Below are 24,323 nucleotides of genomic sequence, written 5' to 3' on the forward strand. Positions count from 1 at the left end.
ACTACAAGGCTATTACTCCGGGTGTTATAATACCAACACATCGTGGGTTTATATTTGTATTCATCTGTAAAAGTCGTGTAAATCTTCTTCCATATTTTTTTTATTTTAAGTTGCTCATAAAAGACGACATGATGAGATTGGATCTCATCTTTGCTAACTTTTTTTTAATAAATTAGGCGAAGTTTGATGATCTAGATAGGGAAAGAAAGAAAGAAACAAGATAAGCAGCTGCAGTTATTGATATTGATGACGATTGTTTCTCGACTAAAATGGATCATGGTTAGGCTAATTAATGATGTCTTTAATTAGTTAATTAATTAATCAAGATTTGCTTGTATCTTGCTATGAGAAAATGCACTTATGGCGACCTAATTTTTTTAAAAAAAAGACATGGTGGCAACTAAGCATGCCATGAAGATATCGAATTGGATAATTATAATTAAGTAACTCTAATTAATTAATTCCCATATATGTAACACCATTCATGAATCTTGACGTATACCATAAAAGCCATGGCCTAACAAATCAAAGTTGGGATCGATTCATTTCCTCACGTGATTTGTGCATATCCTTTCTAATTGTAACAATAAGTAGATGTTCTCGTACCCCCGCAGTGTACTGGGATTTTATCCAATATGCTCTCTAGTCAAATGAAAAAAATTTACGCATGCGAGTCTGACGACCTGAATTTATTGTTATATCAAATGTCTAAAATACAAATTTATATAATGTTGTTATCGGTTATAAGAAAAATATTCACTTTAGGAGGATGTATTGACAAATTCTCTGTCAAATGATTCTTAATAATACACAGTTCTTCTTCTTAAAAAAAGATGCTCCTTTCCTTAACTATACTTTTTTTTTTATACACATACATGAATTGTCTACATCAAACTTTTGAAGACAAACAAAATAAAATGGTATGTACTTGGTCCATTTTAATTTGGCATAGCCTCCATAGTTTTATAATGCGACGAATCATATTAATTGATTGATGTTATCTATATTGAATGCAGCGGCAAATACCTTATACATTGTTTTCATCGTGGTCGATGTTTCATATGGTATCGGAGCCTTATTCCTGAATTTTTTGAAATTCGGATAAATTATTTCATATTAACAATGTCATTGTGTCTTTATGTATGTGTTGTTTTCATCACTTCCTTGCACGTATATTCTTTGTAAAACCATAAATTTTCTTCTTCTTCTTCTTGTTCTCTATCCTTCGAATAATTTAGAGTGTTTAATTGAGCTTAGTAAGTAGTGACCAAGTGGAATTAAAGACAAAGAAATATATGCTGACAAGGTCATGCGGCATCATCAAAGGTGATGCACAGCCGCCTTGTGTCATTTGACTCACGTGCCTATATATCTCCCACCATCCCCTTCCTATAACATATTTTAATTATATTAAAGGATTTGCTCTTTTTGTCTTTCTAATTAATTACCTAGAAAAATCCGAGACGTCCTCCTTGATCAATAATCCCAGCTCCCACTATCTCTTATTTTAATTTGTGGTCCTACATATCTACACATATATATATATATGTATATGCTCAATACTTGTTCAAAAACGACTATAACCGACATTGTGTTTTAATTGGCCATATCAAACCCTAGATTTCTTTGAATGGAGTCATTTTCTCCAAACAATTCTGGGTTTTCTTCCCAGGAATACTCATTGTGTTCTCAAGAATTCATCTATGGTTGGCATGACGAGTACTTGTTTGAAGACAATTACATGTCATCACTACTTGATCATCATCGTGATCCCTTCTTCAACGTGATCAATCATGGTGATTATTCACTAGAAGAGATGTTTCTTCTTGATCATGTTCTCCCCAAAGAAGCAGCAAAATTAGAGCAATCCAATGTCAAGGAAGAATCGGTCACTTCCATTAATGACGACAACTCCAGCGGAGAAGAAGAAGAAAAGTTTGGCATCCCCAAGAAGGAGAAGAAGAAGAAGTCTTACAGAGGGGTTAGAAGCAGGCCGTGGGGGAAGTACGCGGCGGAGATAAGGGACTCCACAAGAAACGGGGTTAGGGTTTGGATTGGAACGTTTGACAGCGCAGAAGCAGCAGCTTTAGTCTACGATCAAGCTGCATTAGCATTACGTGGCTCGTCCGCGATCCTCAATTTCTCAGAGGAAGTGGTGAGGGAGTCCATGAAGGAGATCAACTTCTCTTGTGAGGATGGAGAGTCTCCTGTCTTGGAATTGAAGAAGATGTACTCCATGAGAAGAAAGTCAAGCATTGTCAGGAAAATTACAAGTACAAAGAGAAAGGTAAGGTCAAGTAACTTGGTGGTGTTTGAGGATTTAGGAGCAGAGTACTTGGAACAACTACTCAGCTCTTCTTGTGAGTTTTGATCAATTGTCATTTCATTCAGATTTTCTTGGGTTTAAATTTTGATTGATCTCTCTATATATTCCTCATGATTTGGGAGGGGGCATATACATATATGAGAGCTAGAGTGGGTTGTGTCATAGGAAATTTTCTCTCTCAATCTCCATTATTGTAGAAACTGTTTCTATCATCAACTTTCTGTGGAATTTATCCACAATTTGTTAGCTTCCTAGAAATTAATAATGATGGTCAAGTTGTGTTCATATGTCCTGATTAGTGGAATCACAGTCTGTCTCTCACTTTGGAAATGTAATGTCATCATCAATGTCGACAACTGTACTTAATTTGTTCATTCTACAAATCTGTTTGCTCCCTAAAGGCTAAAACCCTAGTTGGCTTTAATTTCTATACTCCTATTATTTGTTCACAAAATGAACAAAAAAACAAGGTTATATGTGTGGATGAAAAAATGTCTTGTCATCTTAATTTTTAAGTTAAGGATTGTTTAAGATTGTAATTTCTCACATCGATTCGCTGACCGCCACATCATTTGAGGTAATTAGCGTACGTAAATATTGCTCATGAATGCATTGTGACAAACAATAATAATTGGTTGCATTGCGTGTGTAAAAATTATAAGGTTAATATATATGTATGATGATGAAACAATGAATGGATAATATCCATTAACTATTATGTAATAAAATATATAGTAATAAAATAGATGAAATGAAGATAAGAATAAAAAAGGACACAAGTAAAAAATAAATAAATATATATAGAGAGAGAGAGATATATATACCGCTTTCGATCGATATCCTTGAAAGTCCATAGTATTTGAAGATAAAAATAAAAAACCACAAGCAAAAATTAATATATATATACATAGAGAGAGAGAGAGAGAGAGAGAGAGAGAGACCGCTTTCGATCGATGTGCTTGAAAGTCCATACTCCATAGTATTTGAAGATAAGAATAAACAATGACACAAGCAAAAATTAATATAAATATACAAAATATATATAATATGACAAGTTGAAGTAGCTAGCTAGCCAACAAGATAGCTTTTATATATGTGTGTGTTGATTATGATGAGGCTAGCTAGCTAGCTAGCTATATACATTGGGGGACCAAAAAAATAAAATAAAAAATACATGGGGAGACTGGAGAGGGTAGTGATCAGTATATATCGTAAATGTTGAAACATTGTTGTTTTGCTAAAGTTTAGTGTGTATGACCAAAATTGCAACTTGATTGTGGGCTTTTAATGTGCTTTGTGGGTCCAAATATTGTAACCAAATCCATAATGAGTAGTTATCGATTTATCAACTCTACACATCAGCCTGCAGATTTGTTTACAAAATCATTGGGCAAAGAGAAGTTCTCAGTTATGTTGCGTAAGCTGAGAGTTCTTGATATTTACTCTCTAACTTGAGGGGAAGTGTTAACAAATAACCGAATTAGGAATGATATAAATAAGCAGAAGTCAATTATAATTAGATAGGAAATAAAATATGTGATAGAGTGTATCCCGTAGTTATACTTGATGTAATCTCGTAGTTGTAGCAATGTAATCTTACTTTCATACAAGGAAGACCTTTTATATATTCAGATCGTATAAATGAGAAACATAGACTGCCCAAATATTCTTTTCTACATCTTTGTGAATGATCTTCCCATTGTTCCTGCTTTTGTTAAGAGATAAAAAATGTTCTTATATGTATGTGTGTGTGTATATATACTGAATTTTGCATGCATGCGTGGATTTTTTTAATTGAGATATTATAAAAATACCTTACATGCTTTTCATTTAGTGCTGCTTCGCAAGCTCTTCAATTGCATTATTTTAAAAAAAATAAATAAATAACCGTAAATGAATGCATAAAGGATTATGATCTTTAATTATAATGATAAATTTCATTTTATAATAAGGTGCGAAGAATATAATAAAATAAATAAGAGATTTCTGAATAATTAGATTGAAAGCTAGGAATGCTTATGCACGCAAATCCTAATTCAAAGGCAGGGGATTGTATGACTAGATAAGGGACTCAAAGTGTAATATGGGATCAAGTGAAAGCCGAACTCATCACGGGACTTCTAAGAATTTTCAGGATTCAATACTTTAAAATTTAAAATGTGTCTTACTGAGTCAAAGAAATTCATATACTTATAACATATGTACAACCCAAACTTAAACAACTTCGACTCAGTACCACTTGTAGGAAACACCAATACACCAAGGGTTGTGCCATTTAATTATAATAATATATTTCATTTTATAATAAGGTGCCAATAATATATATAATTATTAAGAACTTTATGAATATGACGTTGGATTTAATTATCATTGATCGCCTCTGTTTTTGGTTGGTAGTGGTGGTGTATAAGTTATATATATTGTGAAATATATATATCCACTCTGTAATTAGATCTCCCATACTTTCTGTTAATGATTACAAATTTGTGACAACTAGTGTTTTCTTTTTTCTCTGACATTTGTGACAACTAGCGATTTGATTAATATGGAATTTGACGTAATTAGCTTTTTTTTTTTTGATTTCAATGATTAAATTAATATTATGAATTACTAGTTAATCACCGACTTCAATTTAATATATTATCATTTAGATATTTAATGGACGGGTATTAATTTTATAACTAGTTACACTTAATGGGTTAGTTCGAACTTAGGATTGGTTTGGGAAACAATGTGAGCTTTAACATATATGTTGGTTTTAGAATGTTATATATATGTCTAAGATACTCTGGATGTTTGGTTCTTTTTCTTTTTTCTTTTTCTAATTGTGTTTACGTTGGGGAAAATTACATATAAGGGTTGTTCACTTCTCTTTTCGACCCTTACGCGTGAGTTGATTTGTGAGTTAGCTTGTGTTTTTTTCGTGTCTTCATGTTTTCTACATCTATACTTATTATCTCGAAAACTAATAGTAACTGTCTGTTTGTCCACTATCTCCACTACCTACTACCAGCAATGAACTTTTCCTACATTGATGCATGCCTTTACTTTGTTGGAGTAATCGTCGACCGCTCTTTGATCAACTAGATCATTTGATTGAATTTCATTGAACCATTTTTTTTTTTATTTCTCTTCAAAATAGGTAATTACCAGTAACAGTACTCTTACTATTTAGCTCGACTAGCTACCATATTATGCAACAACCTCCAATATAATCTAATGTATTTTTATATCTTTATTTTTCTCAACAACTTGGCCACGATCTAAAACTTCCTCAAATGAAATTGAACAATATTGATCACTAGACTTTGGTCTCCACGGGCAAATCACTTTGTGGGCTTAGCTATATTTGACCAATCAAATTGGGTCTCTACTACTTACCAGAATGGGCTTCTGCATATTGAAGCATTGCTGCCAAAGTGCCTTTCCATACCAGCATACATGCTACTTAAAATTACTTCCCAATTGAACGCTTAAGTTATTCCACTACCATTTTTTTTTTAACATTGTTTCTCTAATATCTATTAGATATTATATATGTATCGATACATTATTTGCGCTATCTAGCTAGTAATTCAATTGCAACCATGACCCCACCCCTGTTTGGTGTATATACACACACACATATAGGATACATGATCTTAATAAGGTAGTTTCCGCAAGAATCTTCATCATTAAATTCTTCCAGCTGGGGCATTGAATCATCCCTTCCTTTCAACATGAGACATGATTGGCAAGACATGCTCCTTTTAGATGTTCTTCCCAAAGAAGCAAAAGAGTCATCATCCAACATTGATCAGTCCATATCTACTACTAGTACTACTGGTGCTATTAAAGATGAAGAGGTTTCTTGCCATTCCTGTGAAGCTGCAGAGACTCCCAAACCCAACACCAACAACAAGGAGAAGGAGAAGGAGAAGATGAAGACGACGAAATCATTGTACAGAGGGGTTCGGAGTAGGCCGTGGGGGAAGTACGCGGCGGAGATAAGGGATTCTACGAGAAAAGGGGTTAGGGTTTGGATTGGAACGTTTGATAGCGCAGAAGCTGCGGCCTTAGCCTATGACCAAGCTGCATTAGCGTTGCGAGGCTCATCCGCGGTCCTCAATTTTCCGGAGGACGTGGTGAGGGAGTCCATGAAGGAGATCAAGTTTTGTTCTGAAGATTGTGTGGGTTCTCCTGTTCTAGCCTTGAAGAGAAGACACTCCATGATGAAAAGAAAATCAAGCAATATGAGCTGCCGCAGGAAAGCAATTGGTAAGGTTGTGGTGTTCGAGGATTTAGGATCCGACTACTTGGAACAACTTCTCACCTCTTCTTGTGAATATTGATGAAAAATCATCAATCTAGCTAGCATCATCACTTGATTGCATGATTTGTAAATGAATCCATCCATCATTTTTCCTTTCCTTCTTTGATTTGTTTCTCTTATTTGTTCATCTATGATCACGTTGTTTGTTTGTTTGTTTTCTTATTTTGTGCTGGAAAGATGGCACCCTTCTCTCTAGCTACAATGATTCTGAAAAAAAAGGTGAAAAAGATTCGTTAAATTTGCTTGCAAGCTGGTGTATCATTGTGTCTTTATTTAGGCTAGGAATATCCACTTGTATTATAAAAAATAAAGAGCTAGGTTGTGATGCCATATGAAACCTAAATAATTTAGCTCAATCACTTTTTTCGTTCTTTTTTTTCTAAGGCTCGCTCGCGCACAGCAAATCAAGGTACAAATAATCAAAGAAAAAATATCAAATTATTGAGAACTATGTGATAGTTGAACGATGGTTGTCATGTATAGTAGTGTTGTGTGACGGCTGAGCGACCACTATCTGTCTATAATATTATATGACAGCTAAACGGTCACTATTTATGAACCACCTTCCAAAGGTCAAAAGATTCGTTAAGTAATCGAGGTTTCATTTGCTCTCAAACCAGTTTAAATAGAACTTTTATAAACCCGAAAAATATCATTTTTTATAAAAACCAAAAATGTCATTAATTCTTGCTCTAAGGATATATTACAATGTTTAGCAATAACTATGTTTACACAAGTAATAAATTTAATTCATTCTGCAACAAATCCAAAAATAGGGTTGGAGTTGGGAATTAATTATTTCTAGATACACCAAGGATTAATGTTGATCTCTCTCTTTCCATATATATAAATTTGGCTTGGGTTTAAGAATTTATTATTGCAAGATAAAGCAAGGATTAATGATGGTTTCTCTCTTTCTAGGGTTTAGGAATTGATTATTTCCAGATACAGCAAGGATTATTGGATTAATGATGGTCTCTCTCTCTCTCTCTCTCTCTCTCTCTATATATATATATATATATATATAGTTATATATGAATTTTAAAAACGAATCTCAACACCGGCAAGTTGTATTTATTTATTATTAGCCGCCTCTTTTTTGTTTTGTAGTGGGTTTGTTAATTATATTTGGGTTATCAATTCATTAGATTTATATTTGGACAGCAAATTAAATATTATATGTGGATTTTTTTGCTCATGGCTATTACAAACACAGCCGTCCCAATATACATGTAGGTAATATATATATATAAGGAATGTGATTGGCTGATCCAGTATATTTATGCAGAATGATAGTGTTTGTTTGTTGATAAGATGTATAATAGTCATATTTTCTCAACGGGATTCAACTCTCTCCATGAGTCATGAGCTCACACATGAAACTAATGAAGATGGAAAAGTGAACCAACTGTTCAAGTCTAAGGAAACAGATAGCTCTAGACTCCTTAAAGAAAAGAGAAGAAAAGCCAAATACACCTAGCTCCTTGACCTAGTAATGTGGTTAGAGTTTCTTAATAATTATTCATTTCTTCATAAATAATTTTGATTCCTTCCCTTCATCAATTTGATATTTTCTTTATAGTTTCCCTCAACTTGTCCTTGATGTTTAAATTGGTATAACATTTACATCTTTTATATATATATAGCCACGTGGATCCCATCACGTATGGGTCTGCACTTACGTCAAAATAAATGGTGTTAAATGGATCCTGCAGTATATATAAAATGTGGGATCCCGAGTGTCAGAATGGGGTATATATATTATATATATCTCTATATACATATAGCAAATACATTTGATTTGCTTATCGGCCTGTCAGCTTCTTGTTCGGTAAACGATTAAAAACAAACATCGTGTACTATCCACTGGAACTATTTTATCGTCAAACAGAAGTCAAAGCCCAAAACAGCCAGAGTGAAGGCCCAAATGAGACGTGTTGGGAGAGGAAAGACAAAAGGTAAGCCCAAGCCCACAAAGCCCAACAGAAGAAGCAAAACCAAGTCACTGACTTTTTTTTCTTTTTTTATTAAATGTAGTTCCAAGGTTCCACGTAATTAGTGTTTCATTAGTCAAAGCACGTGATTAAGACAAACTAAGATTACAGAATTGATGGGGATTTATTTGGACTAATTTTGCCTAGCATCTACTACGTACTTTCTAGCAGAAATGTTTTTTACTCGTCAAATGATCATTTTCAGACGGTAAAACTGAGACAATTTTGGGAGCATTTTATGTTCTTTTGAGAATGCAACAATTTTGTTTCACATTCCCATTATATCCTTAGTATTTCAATGTTATCTCTATTATACCCCTAAAAACCTATTCTCTCTTCACCCATATTTCTTCCTCTTCTTCTTTCTCTTCTTCATTACCCATCCTCTTCCTTTTTTTGGCTCCACCCCATCAGCTCTCACTTCGGCTTCGTCGGTGTCGCCAGATTGCTTGCCTTCGAAGATGACACCGGCGCGAAATCCAACTCCGACATGAGACCGAAGAAATTCATATCATTTGCCGTTGTCGAACTAGACACCACCGAAATCCAGATTGTTCGCCACATACCTTGCATCGTGATTCGTGAATGAAGAAAATCGATCCATACCTTGCATGAATCAAACTTGTCTTACCTGCAGTCCTGTATTGCACCGTGAAGTGAATGGAGACGATAAAATTTCTAATTGATTTTTTTTTGACCTAAAATTTTTTATGTGTTTATTGAGATGAATGATGGATAGAGATTAATTTGGTCAATGTTTAATTAAATATTCTTTTAATAATAATAATTAAATGATTCTTTATATATTCTTTTTAATAATCCTTTAAAAATTCTTTAATTATTCTCTTTAAGATAATACCTTTACACGTAATTTGTCACAAAATATTACACAACATAAATGTTATCAATAAAAATTTAATCAAACACCATCAAGTCTTTATACAACATATCTACTATTAAAATTATCTAACATTTAAGTGATCACCATTTCTACTAACATATCTACTAACATATCTGTTACTTTAAAAATTATTTATCAAACTAGTGCTAAGCAACCAAATTCGCAAAACCCTGAAAAGTCAATCAAAATTCCTCTACACACAAACACCCCCTTGACTCGGGTCCCTTTAGATGTTTAAGACTTGCCATGTACTAGACCAAGTTGATCACAAATGGATTACTCTCCTCAACACTCCACCACCCCAGAATTCTCCCAAGAACAACCCAAGAAGGTGGAGAAGTCCTACAGAGGAGTCAGGCAGCGGCCATGGGGGAAGTACGCGGCAGAGATAAGGGATTCCACGAGGCATGGAATCCGGGTTTGGCTCGGAACATTTGATGATGCAGAGGCAGCTGCTCTGGCTTATGATCAAGCAGCCTTATCAATGCAGGGTGATAAAGCTGTCCTTAATTTTCCGATTGAGAGAGTCCGGGAGTCACTTGAAAACATTAACTACCATTGCGAGGTGGGTTGCTCCCCTGCCATGGCACTAAAGAGACTAAACTATATCGAAAGGAAGCGTCTGCGGAGAAGGAAAAAAGAGATGGTGGTGTTGGAGGATCTGGGAGCTGAGTATTTAGAGGAGCTCTTGATGCAATCATCTTCTGATTTTAGTTCCTCGATCGACGAAGATTGAATCGAATTCTCCTGGTATGGTCAATCGCTGTGTACATTTTTGCTTTAATCCAAACCCTCTAATGACAATAAAAGTTGTGTACATGGGTTTGACCTGAAACTGGTAATCTATGTTCTTATGTTGTAATGTTCTTTTCAGACCAAAATCCTCCATCCTCTGTTTTTTTTTTTTCTGTACAGAATGTTGAATATGTTCATATTAATCGCAAAACCCAGATCAGAACCTTAAGACCTGGAATTGCTGGTTAATCCAAAGGGTATGAAAGAAGACCATGTTCTACAAATATCTGGGTATATAGGGGATATCACACCAGGCAAATGAAAAAGACAGATTGGTAATAGAACAAAAGTTGATGACTAATGCTATCTGCCAAATAAAATCAACAGTCTTGGCTTCCCATTGATACAACACACTGACACATGTCTCAACTTCAAACCACATAATTGCTGCTAGTTGATGTAATTCTTATTGATCCACATATACATCCAGTATTGGTCCTTCAGTGACCGCCATAAATGTCAATCATTATATATATATCTCTCTCTAGCATTACTTTACTCCACCCAAAAAGCTTTGCATCGCTTTCATGTTAAAAGGGAAAATAATAATAGTTCTCTGTAAAGGAATATGAGCATCTTCTCTTATTATTCCAGGAACCCATTAATTGTATCGTTAGGATAGATATTTTTGGTGGACCTAGTCTCATTTTTGAGCCCCTAACCACATAAGCTTCACCTCAATTTTTATTTATCATCAGCGTGATACAGACTATTCTGATCACTCTAGGTATAAACTCATTTAGTTGTCGTCCGAAGAACATATTTAGCTTATTAGTTCTTCCTTTTAAAAAAAATGATAGGTTTGTCTTGCACAAAAGAGGCAACTAAATTACATGCCCCACCATTGTTGATTTTGTTTCTCCATCAAAAATCAAGTATTCTGTCGTTTCTACCTGTCTTGACTTTGTGCCTATTGACCAGTAATATGCGTAGCAGGTGGCACCATTGGAAAGATCAATTTTTTTTGATAAGCCATTGGAAAGAAATTGATAGAGAATATCCAAGCAATGCATATTATATATAACACAAGAGAGCTGGTTCTGGAGGGACTTGACTTTCAAATCTTCTGTGCGTTTTCAGTTTTACGCAACAGAGACAAAGAAAACAGAGAGATGGACACGTATTAGTTAATTAAGAGAAGTAGCTACCTCTTCGGGCTTAATTTATTGGTTATTTGTCAAATGACTCAAATCAATGAACTTAACAAGCAATGATAAAATCTATGTAGCAGTCAAGAGTTCCCTGCCTGCAACAGTTCGATAAATTTCTTTTTTTGATAAACGACAAGGATATTATATAATAAGTTGTGTTAAAGTCCAGCGCGTGAGAATCGAATTTGGGACCTCCCGAATTCATACAATGACTCCATAGAGATTCATCAACAAGATTATCACATGTAAAACATAAGATGTATGACATATGAAAAGCTTTCATCTTTAACACACCATAAATCGAAGTTCTCACCTGAAAAACCAAGAGGAGAGGACAACGATGATGCAGACATGATCTCTATTGAACAAGCCTTGAATCTGTCACACATCGTTTAATCCTTGAATGTGAAATCGCCATTGAAAGGACAAAGAAAAAACTCTCTGGAGAATATGTGAAACTTCTTCTCATTTAACTTTAACTTACAAAAAAGCAGATCCATTTCTATATATAGCAGCTTTACTAACTAACAAGTATACTAAAAATAGAACCGCTATGTATCCTTATGTACACACGCGCGACTCACGCGCTATTCATCATGTAACAGACACTTCTTGTTATGCTGAGCTGGCTGCTGAACTACACGTATCCTTTAAGAAAACACAGCAGATAAACTCTGATAACACATGCAGATAAACTCTGATCTAGGCAGCAAATTAAAATCTCTATCACACACAAAAAAAGTTACAATTTTGAAATGTGGGTTTGATCCCATTTGATGATTGCATATTTATGTTATACATAGATGAAAGAGTATTGCAGAACTGCCATTGATCTATATTGACAATGGGTAGGTTTTTCAGGCCAAGATTGGATGTGATCCTCCAAGAGGATGACAAGACTGTCTCAAATTGTCCCTCAAAAAAGTTCAGAATTTTTGTTTTCAACTATAATTAGGACTTTTAAAGAAGGAAAATAAACATATTTACAGGTTTATTCGTGATCTGTAAACTCTACCATTAACTAAACATGCAATTATCGCACTGAAACATAAACCCCAAAGCCAAGTTGACTGGAAGAAATCAAATTATAAAGATTCCTAAAGACTTCAATTTTGTTCTAATCTGGCTAGATTAACACTAAACATGATTGGAGAAGTGCAAGGCCCCATAAGAAACTCTGGGGTTAGATGGCCCTGATTGATCAAGTGGATTATTCTTGTTGGCCCATGGACTTGGCCTTGGAGAAGAATTGTGATTAGGTTTGAAATAAAGTTTTACTTACCGAACACGCCAAATTCTCCCAATACTAGTAGAAGTTAACTCATCCAATACCCTATATATATAACACAGCAACGGTTTTAGGTTTTTCGCAATACCCAATTCTAATTTCAGAGAGCAGAAAGAAAAAGGTTCAATCTTAGAATCAATCAACTTCCATGGCGGTAGCGATTTCTGAGGAATTGATGGCAACTTCATCGACAAAACCAGTGATGGTGAAAGAGGTTTGGGCAGGAAATTTGGAATTCGAGCTGCGGCAGATAAGGCAAATCATCCCCTACTATCCAGTAGTAACGATAGACACTGAATTTCCTGGTACGATCTACAAGGCAGACCGTGACAAGATTTCCAACAATCCTTCATACAACTACGCTTTCATGAAGGCCAACGTCGATGAGCTCAATATTATCCAACTTGGTCTTACCCTCTCTGATGAGTATGGTAACCTCCCTGACTTTGGCTCTGCTTGCTCCTACATATGGGAATTCAACTTCTGTGACTTTGACATCGATCAAGATCCTCATGACCAAGATTCAATCGAATTACTTAAGCGTCAAGGGATCAACTTTAGGAGGAACAAAGAAGAGGGTGTTGATTCTATGGAGTTCTCACGACTGTTATTTGAATATGAGATTGTTTCGGAAAATTTGCCTCTTGCGTGGCTTACGTTTCACGGTGCTTATGATTTCGGGTTTCTAGTCAAGATTTTGTCTGCTGGACAAGAGCTGCCCAGTGAACTGGATTGCTTTATAGAGGAACTGGAATGTTATTTAGGAGATTGGGTATATGATATGAAAGTTGTGTCCAAGTCTTATAATCTGTATGGTGGCTTGGAGAAGATGGCTAAGGAATTAGGAGTAGAGAGAATAGCAGGAAAGAGTCACCAGGCAGGTTCTGATAGTTTGCTCACTATGCAAACTTTCATGAGGCTTCAAGAACACTACTCCTCTGATGACATATCTGATTTGAACGAGTTTGGGTTGTTGCTGTATGGATTGGAGGTTCCCAACGTTTCTGAGTTCAGAAGGTTTGATGGAGTCCCTCCTTATCCTTATCATACTGGGATGATTGATTTATGTCCTGTAGAGATCAACTATAATTGTAATTACCTGTATGGCTTTTGCTAACACAAGGTCAAAAGGATGGTTGTCTTTGTATACTAATGATGATTTATATTCAGTGAATCTAATGAAAACTTCATTAATCTATATTTTTGTTGTTTATTTTGTATCAGTTCAAGTTCTTAGATTTGAATTAAGATGGACTGGTAATGTAATATATGTCAATATACTAATTCAAGTGACAAAACCCAATTGCTGCACAACCTGGAAGAACCCAAATTCTTGACTGGCATTAATACCACACTTTCAAGTTTAGCCAATCCCAGGGTTAAACTACTTGGGTCTGGACACCGCGGACAATGGTTCAAGGTCATCGTCTGAACTTGACTTAGTTCATTCCTGAAATACCACACTTTCAAGTTTCAAGTCCTAATCCACCAGTAATCGAATCCAAAAGCCAGAAGCTCAGCTTCCTCAACTCAACAGAATACTTTCCAACCACCTCCCTGTCAAAAAAGTTGCAATTTTGAATTGTGGGTTTGAATGTTTGATCCCATATAAAATTGTCAAAACCCGCAAATCGGTAATCCATTCCAGCAGATAGATATTCGTTCCTGAAACAAGCTAATGTGTATACAATGCACAAAAACAGAGCAAGATATATACAACGAGAGGTGTGAGTATCTGCAGGTGATAGGATTTTTCTTCTTCATCATCTTCTTCTCCTTTCCTTGGAATGTCGACTCGGTCCAAATTCCTTGGAAAGTGTGTAACTGTAATCAGAATTCAGAAGAATCTGAGTCCCGGTGTGCCTTATGGGCTCGGTAGACAAGTCAACGTCCCGATATAGGCGCTCCAATTTTTTGGGTAGGATTTGCCAACTGCCGAGGGAATGAAATGGGCTTAAATATTTTGTGGTCCAAAAGCCCAACCGGCCAAGCAACTCCTAAGGATGTCCTCCTGATTAGCTAAAAAGGCCCACGATCTAGTACCCAAATCCAGCTCAACGGCTATCTTCAAACTCAGCTCAACGGCCCACGACCTAAACACATTGCCTAGTGGACTCTCACCACGGGTGACAACAGGGAAGGGGTTCATACACTCACTTTGAGAAGTTTCAAGCGCCCCTTGTCGCTCCTCAATCTCCATGCTCACAATAGATCCACCATCGGATTATAACACACCACTATAGAGGCGCTCCCTGAAACACTCTACGCCGCCTAACTACGACGATCAAGTGATCTCTTTTCACTCTATCTCTCTGATGTAGGAGAAGTTTAATAGATTTCTTTGGTATTGACGTAGAACGGTCCACGGAAAAGTTCCTTGAGAAGTTGGAACGTGTTCAAAGGAATCCAAATCGAAATCGGAGTTGAAGTTGCTGTTTTTGGAAATTAAAGTTTCAGTTTTCAACTTTGACCGTCCATAACTTTTGCTTCCCTCTTGTGTTTCCTTCCTATAATATGTTTCCAATGATTGATTTTGAATACCTAAAGTTGAGATTCAGAAGGAGATAAAAAATGTGTCTTTTTGTAGTCCAACGGGGTTAATTAAGTTTTCTGCACGTTTTATGTTTCCAATTTTCCAATTCTAGTTGAATTAGGAGTTCAATTAGGGTTTGATTTTTTTTTCAGTCTATATATAGTCTCATAAACGTTTGTAATTGATACATTCAGTTTTATTAATAAAATTCCTTGAGGTTTTCTCAATTGTTTTTGGTGGATTCCAAGTTTCTTGATTTCGTCGTGAACGAATTCAAGTGTTTTATCTTCACATCGTCTATTGTATATTTGACAGTCTACACATGTTTACTTCAACAGTTCAACGTAGGTTGGTGAAAAAGGGTATGCAAATTGTGTATCATGAAATGTAATACTCGCGGATACTAGGCACATCCGGGAGACCAAATGATTATGCCAAGGAAAACAAAGAAGGTGCCATTAATACATACTTCACGTTGAGGATAAACATCCAGCCATCAATGTATTATATCAACAGTCTCAACACAATTATAGATAAATACATGCACTTTTATGCAAGAAAAATATCATGGGATTATATTGGCCGGGCCACCAATCACATGGATTATGGATAGCTAGAAGGTCCACCAACCTCTCAAGTTTTGACCCCTTAAGGATTATTTTCATAATTTTGTGTTTTCTTTGTAGTCCTCCTTAGGGTTTATTATAGTTTATCTTTTAAGAAATATATCAAAATTCGAGGGCTTTTTTCTCTATATGGTGGATTCTTGTGTTCGTATTCTTGATTAAATATTGGTTTGCTTGTATTCATAGTTTCTGCTTCCGTCACCCTTCGTAGTGTAAAGGTGTACAATTTGGCTTTCAACTCTCGACTGTTATAACCATTTATTTTCTTTTCTTTCTAATTATTTCCGGGATTGAAAAGGAGGAAGGTGGAAGGTACTATAGCTATGGTATTTGGTCGACTGTGTTTAGTCGACCTCTTCTTTAATTTTCTCTTTATTTCATGATGATTGCCACTTACCAAACCACAATAAAAAGAGTTTCAAAGGAGCAATCCTTACCCTTCTCATGAAAATATACATACTTTTACATATATTATTTTGATAAGTAATTTATATATATATATATTTATTTATAGCTATTATTATGTGAAAGTGGGAAGCCTTTCACTGTTTGGTTAATTGAGAAAGATATAGGAAATGCTCTACTTTAAACCAAGGCCCTTCGTAATGGTCCTAATGGAATATTTATGTCAAATCCATAAAGCTAGCACCAGAGGAAAAAAAAGGTAAACAAATTTCAAAGCACATGGAATGCAAACACCTTAGTGGGGTTGGCAGAAAGTTGTGTAAGATTTTTATTGCTGTTTCGAAATATTTAAGCCACCCACCTCATTGCACCCACTCGAGAAATTAAGCCACACTATTTTTCCTTTGAACATCCTGCCTAAGTAGCGTTGTTGAGAAAAGCCTCGTATTGTTAAAATAAAGATTTAATCTAGAAGTTATAAGCCCAAAGAATTCTTTAACTTAGTAAAACGTGTTTTAAAGTTGTGAGCCATAGAAATCTTATGATGGGTTAGGCTTGAACTTAGAAAAACGGACAACATTTTGCAATGATAGTCAAATTTGGGTAAGAGATTTCATTAGCATTTTCGATCAGTGTTATTAGAGCGAGGGTTGTTTAGCTTGAATGTGGGTTGTACATGTGTGATTTCTAATTTCATTTGGTGGCTTATCCCAACCCACAATTGAGGAGAGGTTCGTTGAGAAAAGTCTCATATCGTTAATAACGATATAATAGACATATCATAAGGCCATGAATTTTCTTGAATTAGTAAGACATGTTTTAAAACTGTGAGTGTTCGAAGGTCTTGTGATGGATTGAACTTGGATTTGGGAAAACGGACAATATCTTATAACAATAATAGTCGAATCTAGGCAAATGATTTCGTTGGTGTTTTCTAATAAGCGTGTCATACATCCCACAAAAAACTATATATATAGATATATATACTCAATTAGGTCACCAATTATATATGCTCCTATCTATATATATAGTTTTGTAATCAATTGGAATACGAAATGATGATCCATGAAAGCTACATATGAGGTTGATAATGAGAATTAGGGACATTCGTTGTGCTGCTGCTGTCATTTCATTAACTACAACATAATCAATTGGTTTCATTAACTTAATGTCATTATTAGGGTCCACAAAGTGCTTAATTGTGAAAGGAATCCTTCTTCTCGGTTTCGTTTCTCCTCTTATGTCTAAACCCTATGTTTTTAATATTCCTCAGAAAGAAAAAGTGGAGAATATGACCTTATCATAGTCTATAGAGGCAATTACTTATTTCTGATAATTAATTAATTTATTAATAATTGGCACCCAAAGTATGATAATTGTTTTGTGGGGCTTGAAAGTTAAAAAAAATGCCTAGTTGATGAGGCCCATGAATGATGCAACCCTTCTTTCTTCCAATCACAACTTGACAAGTCTTTGCACTCTGAGTCGCGGTCAACAATGTAAAGTCAACACTTTCGGACAGCAAAATATGGTGATGAGTCGGTACAAAGTAAATATCAACCCACGACACGAATTCATTACACGTGCCCAACAAGGTGTGGAAGAGCAGAGTTGAAAGTGAAACACCAACAGTCAAATCAAATGGGGGAGTTCCATTAATTTGACTTGAGCGGATAATGATTTGCCATAAAAACGTGATCAAACATAGAAGAAATTATGGAGAAGCACACAATATTTGATTTTTGCACCCTTGATTCAAATAATACAAGCACCCAGGCTCCCTTAATTTTTAGTGCATAAAGTAGATTATAGTTGGAAATCACTTGGTGATAGTCTAGTATTGAGTTCAATTTTCATTGGAAGTAATATTTTTTGTAGTCACGCGTTGGGTTTTGGCTTATTTTATTATGTAATTTGATAGGAAAATTCTGGACACACGAACCTTACGACCTGAGTTTACGTCCATATATATCATATGTCCAGAGAATAAATTTGTGTGGTAGTGTTATCGGTTACAAGTTACAACAAAAATAAAATAAAATGTATCGTGTAGTTAGGCCATAAATGTCAATGCTCTTGTCATGCAAATACAGGTTGGCTGAAGCAAAACCTAATCAGCACATATATTTTAATATTATTCCATCTCAAGATTTGTATCTCTTCAAATTTTGGTGTCTAAACAAGATCAAGTTACTTAATCAGATTGTTAATTAATTAATCCGAACTTATGAGCTAAAAAAAATGTTTGAAAAAGGGTTGACTTGCTATAATAGATCTATGAATCCCAGTAAGCACATGCATGGGAGGCAAAATAGAGTATTAAATACTGCTGTGTCTGTCTTCTTGGAGCACCTAGTCTTAATTGTTCACATTCACTAACTTATGGATTACAAGTCAATGAGTATGTGCACAATGCAATGCATCGGCAGTATGCATTTATAGATTGCAGCGTATACAGTACAATGATTTGTGCATATATATATATATAGATGGAGAGTTGGATAAGGTTAGGAACTTAGGATATATACAAAAATCAAGGGCATTGATTGCTTGATTTACACTAATCATATACCGTGTGCTAAGTATGGATAATCATAATACTGAATTAATACTGCTTAATCTGCACACTAATTAGCATACATAGAATGCCATCTATATATCATGCTATGTACAGTAAAGAAAGTAAAGAATAAGGAATATTACCGTAGGGAACTAAGAATATTATTGTAATATTCTATCATAATAATTACTCGGAATGTTTAATTACCATTAATTAGTATTAGCAAAATGGATTTACTAACTTTATAGTTTTTGCTATATTTCAAGAGCGGGGGCTACAATTCTTTCAATTAGAATTGGCCATCTTTTTGGAGCTCGAGAGTGCAACTCTGTAGTTGATGTGCTAGCTAAACAGGGTACAACTAGACAATGTCTTCTTGTTGCATGGTTGAGTGATAGTTATTAGCTATCCTTTTTTGGCTTTGGGTGTTGTTTGTACTCCTTTTAAATTCACTCTTACTTTTATCAAAAAAAAGTTTTAAATCACAAATTTCTTTTCGTAAATGACATATTAGGGTTTAGTAGTTAGATTTAGGATTTAGAATTTAGGTTTGAAATTTACTGGATTTTAACATTATAAGTATCCAAAATATTCAATAACACATTTTGAATAATGATTTAACATGATTTTTTTGAAAAATATGTTGTCAATTCTAACTAAAAATATTGTAGCCCCCATCTCATTCTTTTAAACAGGCTCCTCCCAAGGCTCCAGTATACAGCATGATGCATTATTAAGTCGGAATCACCTTTTCCCCTCTAAATTAAAATTTATTTTGTTAACTACTATACAATTAAAAAAAGGATAAAGAAACAAAGAAGTTCACGCATTTGGAAAACAAAAAAAAAAAGTGTGCTAAGCCAATACGTACGTATCTGGTATTTATATACTACGCACCAAGACTCTTTTATATTTTATTTTTGTGATTCCCACATGAAGTCCATTAATTAAAAAGAAAATCACAAGTAACTCAGACGACATTCATGAGTATGATATCTTATAAAGGTCTCGAGTTTGAATTTCTCCATCTCTCTTCTCCTGTATTTAAAAAAAAAGATAGTTTGTTAATTAAAGAGTGGATGACAGGGCATGGAATTGTTACGAAGAAGGATTTCAAAACGACAACGCATAGAATATCTTCTATCTTCGTTTCGTGAGGCCTCCAACCGGAATAAGACGAAGAGACAAGCGTGTGTGAATAGAAGGACGAATCTACCATTACAGTTGGTTCACATCGTACCCTTTTGTGTTTAAGTTTGACTTGTCATCGGAAAATCCTTGCAATTGCGTTGCCGGTGATGACACGACACCTTCTTGGTGGGGCCCCTCTGCCAAGTGTCAACTGGACGATACCTACAAACTCTTCCATCTCATTTTAATCACGTTTCTTTGACAAAACAGACAAATGTGAATTTACCGTTGCAACAAATTTACTAATGAAACAAAAACTAACGGTTCAAAACAAAACCAGAAGAGAAGTGGAAGGAAACGGCGTCGTAAAGGGGAGTTGACCGAACGAGAGGGGGCGCGGAAATGGAGGGAGGGAATATACCGATGGGATATCAAAAGATACTAGTGTGTATTCATTGCCTATATATATATTAACCATGCCTCCCCTTGTTCTTCACAACTACACTAAAGCCAGGCCACTCATTCCAATCCGATCTCTCTCGCTGTCTACTACACAACACACATCTCTCTCTCTCTATTGTTACTTTCCAATCTCACTTGCTCTATCCCTCTCTAAGTATTTTGTTTGATTATCGAGAAAACGACAAGGGAAACAGGTCAGTCTGCTAGAAAGTAGAAACTTCTATCCCTTTCTATGTCCTATTATTTATTTATTTTGTTTACTGTTGTGTCCTTTTATGTTTTGGTCTTACAATGCATGTATAGTCACACATGCAAAACGGGAACACAAAGGCAGGCATTGATCATCATTAATAGGGACAATTAAAAGCTTTTCCATGTATTCATTTCTTGTCTTTTGTGTGAAGAGACCAGATCACCAGACCCAAAAGGATTAAAAACAAAAAAGGCAGAGAACCGTGAGTGAGTTAGGTTAATATTTGGGAATTCTTTTTCTTCGTTGCAATATTTCACATGTTTTTGTTTTTGATTTCTGGGTTTCCGCAAGATTGGATTTTGTGTAAGAAAAACTGTTTTTCCAGATGCGCAACATTTTCCGTGATTTCTGGGTTTGCTTACATATTGATTTGATTAGTTTATAAGAAGGTTGAAAGAAACCCAGATGGTATTATCTGTCTTGAGTTTTGATTTATACGTCCTTTAATGCCATTCGTTGTAAAATATTTATTCTATTCATCGTCAGGCACCATTCAAACTTAACAACTGTGTGGTTTGGGGTCTCCATGGAGTGTGAATGTGTTTTCATATCCTGCTATTTTAGTAGTCAAAGGTTACAGTTGGTATGAATAAGCCTCGATTGTTGAATGCTCTCCTCATCCTGGCTGATCTGTATGTCTATGATTCGTTTTTTGATGAAACTTTCTTGTCTGGATATGAGTGTTTAAATGTTTGTTTGTTTGCGGGGTAGTGTTTTTCTATGTGTAATTGCCTGGAGAGAGATTCCGGTGGATCTCTCCCTTTTGTCTTTTTCTTCTTTTCTCCTATAGTCACGGGGCTTTTGATTTTTCTACAACCCCACAGAAGGTGAATTGGGTCGGTTCAGTTTTGATAATTTGCTTCGATTGCTGAGTAGCCACTCCAGTTTGAAAACAAACTGGGTAATAAACAATGGAGCAGTTGGACCTACCATAACCTTCGGTTGACTATAATGGTCTCTTTTGTATTCTTCCGGTTCCTTTTCCAGTTTTTCTCCTAAGAGCAACTCCAGTACTAAACCAAATATCAAGCATTTCAAAACCATTCTCTCTCTTCTTCTCTATCCTGAGTAGCATAATTTAATTGGGTGAATGAGTCCCATAATATACATTATTCATCAACACTTTATACTTTCTAACACTTCAAACTCATTTCTCTATTTTCTCTTTCTTTCTTTCCATCATTTCTCTCTTACTTTTAATCACCTCTATCTTCATTTTCATCACCTCTCTCTTCCTTTTCATCATCTCTCTCTTCACTATTCATCAACTATATCCATACTTCATATTTCAAGTGTCATTTTTCACAACAACCTATAAAACAAGTGTCATTATCAAGAAAGTGTGTTTTCAAATGTTCATTTTCATCCATTGTAGAACTTTAACACTCTAAATTTTTCTTGAAGTTCACTTTTGGACACTTAAAAACTATGTTTCAAGTGTCCATTGGATATGCTCTTAATGGTCCACGATAACAAGGTCTTGACTTGAGAATTCCATGTGAAGAAAATAATTGAATGCGTCTGAGACTCTGATGCTGACTAAACCAAGCCATCTTGTTTGTTCAATATAAATATCTTCTCTTTGGCTTTGTGTTAGTACAGTTACATGTTCTGAATCTTCTTCTATCTTTTTGCAGAGAAAGAGGGAACGAGAAAGGAAGCTCGCTAGCGATGGCTAAGGAACAACTACAGGTGCTTAATGCCCTGGATGTTGCCAAAACACAGTGGTATCACTTCACTGCAATCATAATTGCTGGGATGGGATTCTTCACTGATGCTTATGATCTGTTTTGCATATCACTTGTTACCAAATTGCTTGGTCGCATATATTACCATGTTGATGGAGCAGCCAAGCCCGGAACACTGCCTCCCAATGTCTCGGCCGCTGTCAATGGTGTTGCGTTCTGCGGTACGCTTGCAGGCCAGCTCTTCTTTGGTTGGCTTGGCGACAAAATGGGTAGGAAAAAAGTTTATGGCATGACTTTGATGCTCATGGTCATATGTTCGATTGCCTCGGGTCTTTCTTTCGGACACGACCCGAAAGGTGTCATGGCAACACTCTGCTTCTTCCGGTTCTGGCTCGGGTTTGGCATTGGGGGTGACTACCCACTTTCTGCAACAATCATGTCTGAATATGCTAATAAGAAGACCCGTGGTGCTTTCATTGCTGCAGTGTTTGCTATGCAAGGTTTTGGAATTTTAGCTGGTGGTATATTTGCAATTATCATATCAAGTTCATTCGGTGCCAGATTTGATGCTCCGGCTTATGAGGTCGATCCGGTTGGCTCGACAGTCCCACAAGCAGACTTTGTTTGGCGTATAATCGTTATGGTAGGAGCTCTGCCGGCTGCACTTACATACTACTGGCGTATGAAGATGCCGGAAACTGCCCGATACACTGCTCTTGTTGCCAAGAATATGAAACAAGCTGCATCTGATATGTCAAAGGTTCTGAATATGGAGATTGAGGCGGAACAAAAGGTTGAGGCCGTTCAGGACAAGCAAGCCAATGTTTTTGGTTTGTTCTCGAAGGAGTTTCTCAGCCGCCACGGACTTCACTTGCTTGGAACAACCACCACATGGTTCTTGCTTGACATTGCATTCTACAGCCAGAATCTGTTTCAGAAGGATATATTCAGCGCAATTGGTTGGATTCCACCGGCGAAGACTATGAATGCTATTGACGAGGTTTTCAGAATTGCAAGAGCACAAACACTTATTGCTCTCTGCAGTACTGTCCCAGGCTACTGGTTCACAGTGGCTTTCATCGATAAAATAGGAAGATTCGCAATCCAAATGATGGGTTTCTTCTTCATGACAGTGTTCATGTTTGCCCTGGCTATTCCTTATGACCACTGGACACATAAGGAGAACCGAATTGGGTTTGTGGTGATGTATTCATTGACCTTCTTCTTTGCCAATTTCGGGCCTAATGCAACCACATTCGTGGTGCCCGCGGAGATTTTCCCTGCCAGGTTCCGATCTACCTGCCACGGTATCTCTGCAGCTTCGGGGAAACTCGGGGCTATGGTAGGTGCATTCGGGTTCTTGTATTTGGCTCAGAACAAGGACAAGAGCAAGACCGATGCAGGGTATCCTCCAGGCATTGGAGTGAAGAACTCATTAATTGTATTGGGTGTTGTGAACTTCTTGGGAATGTTGTTTACACTCTTGGTGCCTGAATCAAAGGGAAGATCACTGGAGGAGATTTCTGGTGAAAATGATGACGAAGGAGCAGAAATGGAACAGTCTTCGGCACATAACAGGACAGTCCCAGTTTAGTGTTTGTTGTAGTAGTTATCTTGTTGCTCTTAAGTTTCTTACTACCTGTGAGACTTTAGTAGATATTTACAAGGTTGTTTCTTGTACTAGTTCTTGCTGATATGAATCGCTATCGAATTAGGATTCACGTTGGAAATTGTTGGATATGAATTCATGGCAAGTTGATAAGAAAATCTGTTTTCTTCATCAGGAATGTCGACCAATGTGAAAGAATGTAAGCATGTAAGTGTGGTCCTATGTAGAAGCTGAAAAGGAATAATAAAATGAATCATACTTCAATGACTTTGTCTTCAGTTGTTGAGAC

The 24,323-nt window shown here is 36.0% G+C and overlaps 5 protein-coding genes across 5 annotated transcripts; all 5 read left to right on the forward strand.

Moving 5' to 3' along the window:
• The first annotated feature begins 1,563 nt into the window (after nt 1–1,563).
• On the forward strand, nt 1,564–2,709 carry LOC120010347 (ethylene-response factor C3-like). Its single transcript, XM_038861118.1, has one exon. It carries the CDS (start codon nt 1,631–1,633, stop codon nt 2,369–2,371), a length of 741 nt encoding a protein of 246 aa, XP_038717046.1. The 5' UTR covers nt 1,564–1,630; the 3' UTR covers nt 2,372–2,709.
• A 3,140-nt stretch (nt 2,710–5,849) lies between these two features.
• On the forward strand, nt 5,850–6,882 carry LOC120011215 (ethylene-response factor C3-like). Its single transcript, XM_038862278.1, has one exon. The coding sequence runs from the start codon at nt 6,046–6,048 to the stop codon at nt 6,655–6,657; it is 612 nt and encodes a 203-aa protein (XP_038718206.1). The 5' UTR covers nt 5,850–6,045; the 3' UTR covers nt 6,658–6,882.
• A 2,639-nt stretch (nt 6,883–9,521) lies between these two features.
• LOC120010636 (ethylene-response factor C3-like) lies at nt 9,522–10,406 on the forward strand. Its single transcript, XM_038861428.1, has one exon. It carries the CDS (start codon nt 9,805–9,807, stop codon nt 10,267–10,269), a length of 465 nt encoding a protein of 154 aa, XP_038717356.1. The 5' UTR covers nt 9,522–9,804; the 3' UTR covers nt 10,270–10,406.
• Nucleotides 10,407–12,833: 2,427 nt separating this feature from the next.
• Nucleotides 12,834–13,965, forward strand: LOC120011407 (probable CCR4-associated factor 1 homolog 11). Its single transcript, XM_038862516.1, has one exon. It carries the CDS (start codon nt 12,916–12,918, stop codon nt 13,882–13,884), a length of 969 nt encoding a protein of 322 aa, XP_038718444.1. The 5' UTR covers nt 12,834–12,915; the 3' UTR covers nt 13,885–13,965.
• Nucleotides 13,966–20,517: 6,552 nt separating this feature from the next.
• LOC120011406 (inorganic phosphate transporter 1-4) lies at nt 20,518–24,312 on the forward strand. The gene is made up of 2 exons (XM_038862515.1): nt 20,518–20,678; nt 22,375–24,312. Exon 2 carries the CDS (start codon nt 22,409–22,411, stop codon nt 24,017–24,019), a length of 1,611 nt encoding a protein of 536 aa, XP_038718443.1. The 5' UTR covers nt 20,518–20,678; nt 22,375–22,408; the 3' UTR covers nt 24,020–24,312.
• The last annotated feature ends 11 nt before the right edge of the window (nt 24,313–24,323 follow it).

The sequence above is a fragment of the Tripterygium wilfordii genome, chromosome 12, assembly GCF_013401445.1.
Source record: "Tripterygium wilfordii isolate XIE 37 chromosome 12, ASM1340144v1, whole genome shotgun sequence".
NCBI classification, from domain to species: Eukaryota; Viridiplantae; Streptophyta; class Magnoliopsida; order Celastrales; family Celastraceae; genus Tripterygium; species Tripterygium wilfordii.